This window comes from Paralichthys olivaceus, chromosome 11 (assembly GCF_024713975.1).
Source record: "Paralichthys olivaceus isolate ysfri-2021 chromosome 11, ASM2471397v2, whole genome shotgun sequence".
Lineage (NCBI taxonomy): Eukaryota > Metazoa > Chordata > Actinopteri > Pleuronectiformes > Paralichthyidae > Paralichthys > Paralichthys olivaceus.
In genome coordinates this window covers 14,108,674-14,120,974 of record NC_091103.1, presented here as the reverse complement: position 1 = coordinate 14,120,974, position 12,301 = coordinate 14,108,674, and the positions used below count along the sequence as shown (strand labels likewise).

General features: G+C 41.5%; 1 protein-coding gene across 1 annotated transcript in view; it reads left to right on the top strand.

Annotated features, from left to right (window-relative positions):
* Positions 1 to 223: 223 nt before the first annotated feature.
* pde3a (phosphodiesterase 3A, cGMP-inhibited) overlaps positions 224 to 12,301 on the top strand; it is a 47,666-nt gene continuing 35,588 nt past the window's right edge. Inside the window, exon 1 of the mRNA XM_020087899.2 lies at positions 224 to 1,581. Within this exon, the coding sequence (XP_019943458.2) occupies positions 667 to 1,581 (915 nt within the window). The 5' untranslated portion in view covers positions 224 to 666. The remainder of the gene's footprint in view (positions 1,582 to 12,301) is intronic.

Here is a 12,301-nt window from a genome sequence, read left to right as displayed (position 1 = left end):
ACATGTGAACTTAAGACTGATAAATGATATTGTTTAAAAGTTGTGTGACAGGTTTATATCCCATGTTGATCCCCTGGTTAAACTTCCACAGAGCTGTGTATGACAGGATTACTACAGTTAATATGGCTGCTCCATTTTCCAGCACAAGCCAGGAAATGTTCATATAAACATGGGCATCCATCCACCGAGCACTGAGTCACATCCAGGTTCAGAATGAACAGAGAGACACAGGGAAGAGCTGAAACGTGAGTGAGGAAGGAATCTTAGTGTCTATGGTGGGAGGGGAGAGAGGGGGAGAGAGGGGGAGAGAGAGACTATGTGCAGGAGTGCAGGCAGTGGCCTAGATGTGTGAAACGCCAGGGGATGTTGTTTTTTTGGTTCACTGGTTGACTTTTTCAGTCTTTGACCAAATGAGATGGGGAAGTTCTGAGCAACAGAACTTCAAGTAAAGTTGTGAACCACATCATTTAGCAGTTTTTCAAACTTCTTCAGGTTTTATTCTGCAGGCTGACCATCACTTGTCCGGTGTTTTTGTGCCAGTTGCGCACGGACAACACGCACCAACATGGGGGAATACAGGTGGAACAGGTAGACTTCCACTCACAGACTGAAACTCAGTATTTCCCCGGGACGGTCAGCGCTGCGCCCCGGTTGAGTGACACAGCCATGGCCTTGGAGGCGAACGGCCACAGAGGTTTATCAAGGAGCGCTCATGAAAAATATCCCCGGGCGGCGTTGGAGCGCAACGGCTACGTGAGGACATGTGTCAGCCCGCTGCAGCAGGACGCAGGGAGCCAGTCGTGGCTGAGACTCGCCGTGACATGGACTTGCAGAAGATTGTCGTCTGCGGTGTGCGTCGCCTCCGTCTCCGTTATTCTCGCTCTGCTGCTCACATTGGTCGACTGGGATGCAGGCAGCAGCAGCAGGAGCAGCGGAAATAGCAGCGGCTCCGGCTCAGGTCTTCACTCCGCGGCGGGCTGCGCAGTGGAGGTGCTGTTGACTGTGTATTACAGCGTCTCCCCGGTTTTCTCCCTCGTATGTGCCTTCTTCTGGGTCGGGCTGTATCTGATCCGCTGCGGCGTGCTCGTCCGCTCCGCGCTCTTCTTGTTAGCGGTGTGCCACTTGGGCGAAGCCGCGGCGCAGTCTCTCCTGCGCGGCGCCGAGGAGCAGCTGCTGTCCCTTCCCGCGACCCTGGTAGTCCTCGGCTGCCTGGGCAGCGGGGCTCTGCTGGTCGTCCGGCTGGGTCAGGGAGTGTCGATCGTCGTCTTCGTCAGCCTCATCCGGGCCGTGTCCCTCGTCTCTCTGAGCAGGGTCCGGGCCAGCTGGAGACCCTACCTGGCCTACCTGCTGGGGCTGCTGGGGGTTTTGCTTGCGCGGTATGCTGACCGGCTCCTGCCGGCCTCAGGGACCGGCGGGACGGGGTGCTGTGGCTCTGTGACCGGGGCGAAGGAGGAGGACATCCCTGTCTTCAAAAGGAGACGGAGGTCCAGCTCCATAGCGGCCTCGGAAATGATGGCTCATTGTCACAACAACAGCAAGTCCCACCGCAGGACTTCGCTGCCATGCATTCCGCGGGACCAGGTAAGACATGTCCAAGTTTGAACATCTGGACACAAAGAAGGTTTCAGTACAGCTGTGATTCTTTCTGAAGACTGCGGGCCTCTGGGTTCCTCTGTGTCTGATGGCATGTGTGGCAGCTTTACGCGCGTCTAACTCCTGACTCCGGGCCATGTTATAATTGAGCTTGTAGCCATCAAGCTTTATTGTGATGATGGTAATGGTTTGTTTGCGCTACAGGCCCAGGTCTCCAGCCTCTCGGACCCATCACTGGTCCTGTATTGCAACATGCGCACCGTGCAAACACTGCTGTTAATTTGGTCATCACCACTGTGCTGTGCGCTATGTTTGTGCTGCTGATAAGCAAATGGAAGGTGCACTTAGCATGCCAAGTTACTGTGTGTCCCGTGATCGCGTTAGTGTGTGTGTGTGTGTGTGCGTGCATCGGTGTGCGGTCACATCTAAATATTTTGAAAGCCTCTGTGTGTTTATCACGGTGCTGGCCAGTGGCGTGGCGCACGTGTTCCCAAACTTACACATAATGGAGCCACATTAGATTAAACTGTGACCTTATAATAACCTCATGGTGTGTTATATGTAAAGATCACTGCATTGGAAAGAGGGGGTGTGAATCGTTAAGTTGCATGTATCTTATCTGTTGTTGCTCTGACGTGGTGACATGGACATATATGGACATCATAGAATGAGGTGTTAAATGTAACCCAGAATAATTAGATGACCCCAAATGCTGGAATGAAGTGGACGCTGTGCCCTGAATGTTGGTTCTATGAGCTCTTTTGGAGCTTGAGGCACATCTTGTTTTTTAACAGACTTGAGATATTCACATCCTAATAGAATCCAAACTATACTGGATCATTGGGGCCAATGCTGAAACCAATCTTAAAATCCAATGTCAATACATTGATTCTATATAAATAAAGGCTTTATATACTCTTGCTTGCTATAGGTTGTTGTTATAGTTTATTGATCCATATAGTAGAGATGGTAGTTTATGGGTTTTATTGTTTCTATTCACCTGCTCCTAACAAATGGAAATTTGCTTTATTCACCATTTGTTACAAAGCATCTTGTCTTGTTTGAGCTCAATGTTTTATGTAATTTCACAATTTTAAAATGATCCTAAGCATCTCTATATATAAAAAAACATTTCATATTAGCGTTTATATACTGATACCCATGGGTATGCATTTAGAGCTTGTTGATATTGGCCAAACATATATTGGTCACGCTTTACAAAATAGAACAGATTTCAGCATTTTAACACACACAGACATTAAGGTTGTTAAACACAGCACTGTTCAGAATTATTTTGGAATCAACATCATCTTCGTCATGTTCTGATTGAAACGTGCGATCGTGAGAGTGTGCATCTTAGAGCATCCTTTAACGGCACACCATAACATATATCTGTTTGTTTTAAAATAGAATAAGTTCTTACAATAATAAAATAATACTCTTTAAAATAATTGTCCTCCATTAGAGTTAGTCGTAAAAAAAGTTTGTATGATCCTGTTAGTTGTACATAGGCAACATCACAAATGTGAATTGAACTATTCACTAATGGTGCTGTTATTGTGCCTAATCTACAATATTTACCTTGACCTCAATACTGAGCCTTACAACATCAGCTAGACTGTTTACTTTGCAGTTACAAGTATCCCTGTACACTCAGTATACTTATTAGTGCCACACTATGACTTGACATTAAGCATTTAATAAAAACTGTGACTCAGTTTGAAACACCTTTCAGATGTGTCATTCCTGCAGGATTAGTCCTATATCTATATCATATCTATATTTAGCACATCAGCTATTTTATTATATGTACAACTAATGAAGAATGGTGAGACAGAATCTATTTAGTAACACAAATGTGAGAAAAATAATTCAAGAATGTTCTATATTGCATCAGTTGAAGCCGGCAAAGAAAGAAAGAAAAAAAAATGTGAATAATCTTCTTTAGGCACAGAGTGTGGAGTGTGTGTTTTTAGCATGTATTGTTGACAACTACTTATAATGGTTATCAGTATCATCACAACTCACTTTCTGTGTTGCATTTGTGTGTAAATGCCTCACTTCATGTATAACATACACACAAAGAGTAATACAACGTGAGACAGTGGAACATATTTCAACAACTGTCGGATTTAAATAAACAAAACATGTTGGGTGGTTAACTAAACCAAGTGACATGTGCAATAGGCGAAATACAGCAGCACAACGTGTTGTGTGTTAACATGTAACACTGTTGGCTTTAGTCTGTGTTACTATGAGCTATTAGCAAGTTAGACGGATAAACTATGATGTTTTCTCCAAGTCTGAATCATTGTGGGATTGTGCATAGAGCCATTTTTTTATGCCCCCAAGTGTTGCCCCCTTTCACAGTAATTTTCTATCTGTGCTGCAGACAAAGTGACTTTGGTCCAGTTTCCCTCAGCCGTCTTATAAATCCAAAATACGACCACACTTCAGCCTTAACTCCTTTTAGAAGGCTGAAAAATCTCTGGAGCACGGTCTCTGTCTTCAGCCATGTTTTTATTGAAGCAAACAAAACCTATGTTGCATGCTGCTCCTGTAGTGGGAGACTGTTGCTAACTTGGGTTAGTGCAGTATTAACCAAAAGTGCAGTAATTTTAAAGTTTTATTGGTAATTCAAATTCTAAATGATATTTACTAACCACTGGGAATTTTACCATGGTTTACAATGAAACTTGTTTCAACACTAACTTGCATGCAGGTTCCTTTTCTGTCTCTCACTCCTGGCAGCTAACATGTCATAATTAACACATTTGGATAATAAATTATTTAAGCTCTGGGTTTTGACCTCTGAAACTCATTCCTTCATGTCCATGAATGTCTCCTCTACGGAAGGTTGTTCTCTTGCCCCAAACTGTGCTCATGCCCTCTAGTGACAGCCTGATATAAAACCACGAGTCGTTGGGGGAGTTAGAGTGAAGCTGCTGATGTTACTGCCACATGAGAGACAATGATGGGGGATCTATACATATGTATGTTCAGTGGATGAATGTGCAGCGGACATTCATGGTAATCATCCTGAGTGGGTGAGTCATGCTCATGTACACTGTGTCTCAGATAGAACCATGGAAAACAGAAGATGAAAACCTAATAGCAGTAATTAAATGGCTCATCACTTCTCTCCTTGTGATTTGTGGAGTAATTGTAGTTGACAGGCCAAATGCTCAGAGGTATAAACACCTCACACAACCTTGTGTACTTGCACACTAGCCTTCATACAATGCAATTTATGGTTTACACAAAGATTTACTGGATTAAAAAAAAATGAAAATTTGTAGAGCACATACATTCACCAGGGCTCAACAGATCCCTTATGAAATAAAAGTGTATTCACTAGATCTAGATTTGATTTGGCTCAACAGCAAATTGCACAAATTGATAACTACCAGTTCCCTTAATATGCCTGATTTTATCCAAGAGACATACATTATTCACTGAGAAATCAATGAAAATGTTGAAAAAATCTGATGATATCAAATCAAAATATTAAATCCTGGATCCACTCCTGATCCAGATCTGCTCCAAAATGGAATGGGTCATGCTCCACCCCTCCACAAAATGTACAGAATCTGTTGAGTAGTATTTGCATCATCTTAATAATTAACAAACAAATGGAAACAAAAACATAATCTCCTTTATGTCCCATTGTAAGAAATCATTGTTAGCTTCTTCAGAGAGGACACTGGTTAGAGTTACTAAGCTCAATATCAGATTTGTATTTATTTTCTGTGTTGTAGCAGAACTCTGTCCCCGGCCACTAAACTCTTTATACAAAGTCACTCGTGTGATTCCTAATCAAGGTGTTAGGTAATCTTATTGATTATACCAATAGCTATTCCCATCGATTCAGCTCTGTAAGCCTGAAATGAGTGTTTCCATTTGAAGCACAGTTTACCTGAGATTGTTCTCACTCTGAGCCAGCGAGGGCCCCATCAAGTGCCCCGATGCGGAACCACACACTTTGTCCCGTCTCACAAATTTAATTCCCTCATTTGGAAAATCAGGCCGACCCCACATCTAACTCCTGATGCCTGGTTGTTCATTGCTAACTGGTATCTAGGGAACGCTGAGTTAGTGGATGATCTGAACTGTTAGAACGGCTCCATTAACCATTCCACCCTGTCATGTGTGGAACAGCAGTGATGAGAAATGTAACTATAAAAGAATCTCACAGTTGACCAGATGCTGAGGACAGCGTGTCCTCTTGTGGCGTTGCTGTGTGATCTCTGGGACCAGTAGGAGGGGAGTAGATACACAAACAAAGGGATTTTACTTTTGGAGCCAACAAAGTGCTACAATAACATAAACAAATACTACAACTAATAACCCTATATCCACAATTTTATGGATTTTTATTTCATTCTGTTATTAAGTGTAGTTGTAAGTATAAAGGCTTTCATAGTATATACACATTAACAGTGTGTGCTGATATGTGAAACAATGGATGATCGAAACCAAAACAATGAAAGTCTGTAAGGATGTTAAAAAGCTGTTGTAAATCGATGCTTGCAACATTTTCAGCTCTTTTTTATTTGTATTGTGCCAAATCACAACACACATATCTCAAGTCCGTTAGATCATAAGGTCGAGACCTTACAATAGGGTCAAGGGAGAGAGGAGAGAAATGGGAGAGATAAAGCGAAGAGCAACCGCAGAAACAGTTGAGATACTGAAGCAATGTCAGACTGGTTGTTATACTGACTGTAGTAATTGTGATAAAGATAACAGTCATGCAAATAATAAATAATGGGGTATAATAATTAAAGTAATAACAAGATAATCAGAGGACTGATGTCTATTTTTTTGTGGTTTTGATTATGTGGTATTGAAATGGTGAGAGGGACTTCTGGACACGGCCCCAGTCTGCATGAATCAGGACCCCAAAGTTAATGAATCCTTATTATTCAGTATCTGAGAATATATTTAACATTTTCCTTATGCCTCCTACTACGGCTGCAGATTCTACATATGCATGAACACACACTCTCTCTTCTTCTGCAGAGTCTGAATCTGTGTTTGACTATTTTGGAACCTGACCTTTGTCAATTCTCATTAGGTACCACAGCGCAGACATTTCAAGGCATTTAACAAATTAGTCAAATCAATTACTCACTTCTTCTCTCTCTCTCCTTCCCCTCTTCTCTCTCTCTCTCTCTCAAAGTGTCCCCCTGACACAAACATGTACAATTTGTACAGGTACAGTTTATCCATACTGTCGATAAAGACGCTCTCCAGAGTGCAGTTGTACCTGAGAGGAGTGGGGGGTTTTCATCAGGCATCTGTGTGTGCAGTATTTATGAAGCAGGCTGGTTGCAGCCTCCAGAGCCAGAGGCAAGACAGGCACTCTGCTGAACTGTAAGCTGGAAAATATCACTGGCTCCTCTACATGCTTTTATTTTTTCTCTTTTTTAAGGTGAATGGGATTTATTGTTTTGCTGCTGTAATATTATGTAGAACAAATGAGCTGATGTTGAAATAACGAAAGTTTCCACACTAACATGATGTGTTGAGTTTTAATATTTAGCGATTTTGACCTGAATTTCACTTGCTTGGCTTGACTCCATACAGAGGCCTTGTGTTGTGACAGACGTTGTTTGTCTTTTAGCCGGGGTCTCTGAGGGATGGAGATTTTGGGGGGAAAGGCCTCTGCTTGTTTTTTTTTTGGGTCACATGCAATTGAAAAGCACTCGCTCCAAGATAACGACGGCCATAAATAGAACGTCTAAAAAGAAATCTGCAAGCGTTTTTGTTGCAGGACGTTACACCATGCAGCTTTCTCTTCCTCCCTAACACACAGTGCAAATTGTTCATTACACAAATGCTATGACAAGACCAACAAAATAGATAATATGCATGACGTCACACCATGTTGACGCACAAGCCTGAGTGGTGTGAAACAAGTTCCTTTTCTCTTCTCGTTCTGAATATGGAGGTCAGACCTTGAACACCGTGTTGCATAACCTCTACCATCTCATCATCATATACAGTATCTGTGTCAGACGGGAGGTGAGAAGGAGGGAGCGTGGCCGATTTTAAAGCAGAAACATGTGCTCGGAAATCTATTTGAGGGAAGGCCCACATTCTTTCATTGACGCACATTCATTCCCAGGGAGACACACAACCTGTTCCCTGTGCCAGAGTTACAGTATCTGAGTCCGAGTGGCATCCAGGGTTATTACACCTGCACCAGATAATGGAGATTATTGTTCATATGTCTGGAAAGTGGATAATAATGTCAGGTTTTAACAAACTTTTATCAAAATCAATGTGATTAGGGCATGTAAAGTATGGTTATGTGAAACAAGTCAGTTAGACAGACAAGTGAGTTGCTATATTGTATTGCAATTACATTATTTTACCATCAAACACCAATTAGATAATTATTGTATTCTATTCACTTGAAACGGCTAATTTAACACTTCAATTTCATTATATTCACATCTTGTTTTTCCTAATCTCCTACGGACTAATAAACTTTAATGATGTGGTATCTTTTCAGTACATAGATTAATGTACTCATTGACTCATAGTTATTGAACTAAACTCAACCTTTATACATAACAAATAGCATGTAGGTATTATGTACTGCATATTATGTATACACTCCGCTCAGAGAAGTAAGGACATGTAGTAAAAGGAATTATACTTTCATCCAAAATGCATGTAAATATAAAAAAGACAAATAAATGTAAAATGAATCATAGGGCCAAAGCATCAGAGCGTAATTGGATAAAATATCAGTTATCCTGCTCTCAGGGACTCTTGATTGTTTATAGCTTGAGGAAGATAATAGTAGAATTTAGAGATAAATAAAGTGAAGAGTAATGCTGAGCACAGAAAAAGGAAATAAATGTTGGAATTTAGTTGTGTCACCAGATGTTCCGCTGTAGTCTTTTTCAATGAATCGTTTCATTCAGAGGAAACAGTGACATTAAACGGCAAAGGTAGAAGACAGAGTGACAGACACTGAGAGGAGGAAAGATGATTGAAAGAAAAGAACACTGGCATTAGCACAGGCTGCTTCCAGCCTCAAGCTGCAGTCAGATAGCCAAAATGTGTGTGTGTGTGAGAGGGAGAGACGAGGGGAGACGATCTAGCTCGAGGGGACCTAATGCAGGAGCGACTGCATGAAAGAGAGGGAGGGAGGGAGAGAGAGGAGGGGGAAAAGAGAGTGATGAACGATTTGTTGGGGGGGGGTGAGGAAAAGCCGAGGAGTGAGAGGAGGTTCGCTGCCAAGCACAGCAGAAGTGTTGATGGTAGAAGGACAACTAGCAGGTCCCTGTGTTCAGCCTCCAAACACACCATCGCTCTCAACTCGCACATGGACTGTTGAAGCAAGTTTGTGTCGATCGCATATGGTTTGTGCGACAGATAGTGTGTCTGCGTATTTGTGTGTTGGTGTCCTCATAATGTGAATATGGCTCTTTGCCATATGCTCCCACAGAGAGAGGAGAGAGGCCTGAGGAACGAAAAAAAAGTGTGAGAGTAATCATGATGGCTGCTGCTGAAAGGCAATAGCAAATCATTTTAACCTGGGCTGGGCCACTACTGTGTACACGTGCTCTTATATTCTCACATACACACACGTTTCCATGACTTGAGAGGACAATACACTGACTGGTATTCATTTCCTGGAGACATGTAAATCTAAACCTATCCTCACAATAACCTCACCCTAACTTTAAAACATCTGATCAGGCCTTTTTATCCCCATGAAGAAGTCGAGTCCCCATAATGTGACTGCAGACAGATTGAGGTCCCCACAACATGAGGAATACCTGGACACACACGCCGACACACACAGTGGCGTCTCTGCGAGCTGTCCACATGAGGTTTGGTGGCCTGGGACAAGGATTGCCTTGTTCCTGGAGTCAATGGCGTGTTTTAGCTCCAAAATATGCCTGGTGAGAGGTGAGAGGCAGGGGGGAGGACATGTGGATGTGTCCATAGGTCTGTCTGTCTGTCTGCTCTTCTCTCACCACAGTAAACACTCTCACCAGTGTAATGGACTCTCAGCGCAGGAGAGTTATAAACAGTGCTGCTCGGACTGTTTTTATTTTCATGACATTTGTGAATTTGAGTTTTTATGGGAAATTGAAATCAGGGATTCCCCAATTTTGCAGTTGTCTGTTGTGGAGCTTGTGTTTGGGATCAGAGAAAAGATGTTTAAACTCTATTTATGCAGGAATGACATTTCCTTGGTCTGTAGACTCCGTTCATACCTACTGACCTGAAATACCTGGGAGCTGCCCAACAGCTCTACAGTGTTGCAGTGTGACCGTCTGATTATTATTGTTGTTATTAATTCTATCTTTGTCTCTTGTGTTCTATTTCAATCATTTTTCCACACATCCTCTGAGTGAAGTTATTGATCACAACACATTCACACTACCACGTTATTCAGTCAGAGAAACGTTCATGACTGAAACTAGACTGTCGGAAAACATCTCAATTCTAGATGAACAATTTACAATCAATCAAAATTTAAATTTAAATTTCATAAATAGAGATTTTCCACTGATCTTCAATTAATTATATTTATTTACACATGCTTTGCCTCAAATGTCTCTGTGGTGAGATTAATGTTGAGCCTCGTCCCTTTTGATTGGTTGGTATTCTGCTTAGCTAATTAGCGCACACACGCACACGCACACACACACACACACACACACACACACACACAGCCTGAACTTGGAGAAGCTCCCAGACGACCTGTGTCCTCATAAAGTGGGGCCTCTATTCAGATGGGGTTGAGATGTCATTGTGGGTTAGATCACTGACCCAGTCCAGCAATGTTGTTCTCACACATTCACACATATTATTGAATATATAATATAATATTTTAATGTAGTTAAATGCAAATTGTTTTAATAGATCAAATTCAAATCACTGCTGCTCTCATCACAGCATTTCTGTTTGACGTTTGCTATATATCCATGCATCGTTGAGCACATGCTCAAATACAGAGAGGTGTGTGTGTGTGTGTGTGTATGTGTGTGTGTGTGTCCTAGTTAGTGGTTTACACTTGGTCAACAGTCTGCCGACAGTGTGTTTGTCTTGGACGCTTCCAGCCTGCCTGTAGATTACCCAATCAGATAATCAAGGGTAAAATTGCATCACATGCATCTGGGAGTGTTTTTCCCTTCCATTATCCCTCATAATGCACACATACACGTCACACACACACACACACATGCTGCAGACACACAATGATGACGTGCATGGAGCAGCTAATTGCCAGGGGGTCGCCTGTGTTTGGAGACAGTAAATTCACTCGTGGTCTCATCTGGACATAAAAATGTAGAAAACTGTGTCTTTACCTGCTGTTATCTGTTGAGAATCACTTGGAGCTGAAACTATTTCAACAGAAAGACTGTGGTGAAACCGCTCCTCCGCAACTGGGTCTGAAGACATTCTAATGATGAGGGACTGGACCATGAAATGATGGATAAGATAATACAATGTTACTTTGCTTCTGATGTGAAATGAGCCCTCTTTTCTCCAAAACACTCATTTTCTTACTTTGTTCTAATATAGCAGTTTTTATATTATTGTTTCCATTCTATAACATTTGTTATTAATGCATTTGGGATGTAATATAATTAGCTTGGAAGTCTATTAGTTTGATAAAACCTTTTAAAAAGTATTCTCATCTCATAGTAAAGGCAAAGACCGAACTGTCTCCTTATGAAATTATTTAAATCCACTTGATCTGGAATTTTTTTAGGATCTGCACTAAATTGCACACAGCAGATCCATTATTCTCTGAAATTTAAGTTAAAATGGCAGAAAAAAATGAAATGCCGAACAAAGTAAAATAAAACTCCTGGATCTGCCCCAAAATTTAGTGGGTTTGATTTTTACCCAATGTCCCATCCTCCAACTAACTTTCGTGGAAATTTGTTTAGAAGCTTGGAATCTGTTGTTTGTTTAGGGTAGAGCAGTAAATATGTAGTTTTATAGGACAGAATGTGTCGCTCTTTGATATTTCTTTATTATTAATTTTATCACCATCTTCTTTACAAACCTCTATTCATGCTAAATGTACAGTGCTTATACTGTATGTTTTGATTTCTTACAAATCAAATACATTTGATCGATACATTGAACAGTACATGTCTAATGTGAGGTTTGCTTTAGGGTGAGTACATAACAGCTGTTATATATATATATATATATATATGTTATATATAACTATGGCTGCTTCGCAAATCCTACATCCGTTTGGTGTGTAGGTTGTGCACGTCCTCAGAAATTAACGCAACGCATACACAAGAGGCAATTCGCACATAATAGGCCGGGGCAGTAGCAAAAAGTAGTGGAGAATTTTTAAGACAAGTTGTGTGACCAGGTTTGAAATGAACCGTATTTGTATGAGGTGTCGTCATCGTTTTCTATCTTGGTTGTAACATTAGCCAAATGTCTTTCTCCTTGAGTGTCATCATCATTGTTTATGTTTACCACACGCAAATCCAGAAGTGGCAGACAGAACAGTCTGAATCAATCTTTAGTCCAAGTTCTGTGGTGTGTCCTCTACTGGTGCACGTGTAGAAAATGGTAAATGATTGTATTTATATAGTGCTTTTCTAGTCTTGATGAGCGCTCAAAGCGCTTTACACTACAGTTTTGCCATTCACACACACACACACACATTCATACAGTGCACCTTTTTTGTTCTATGGGGCGA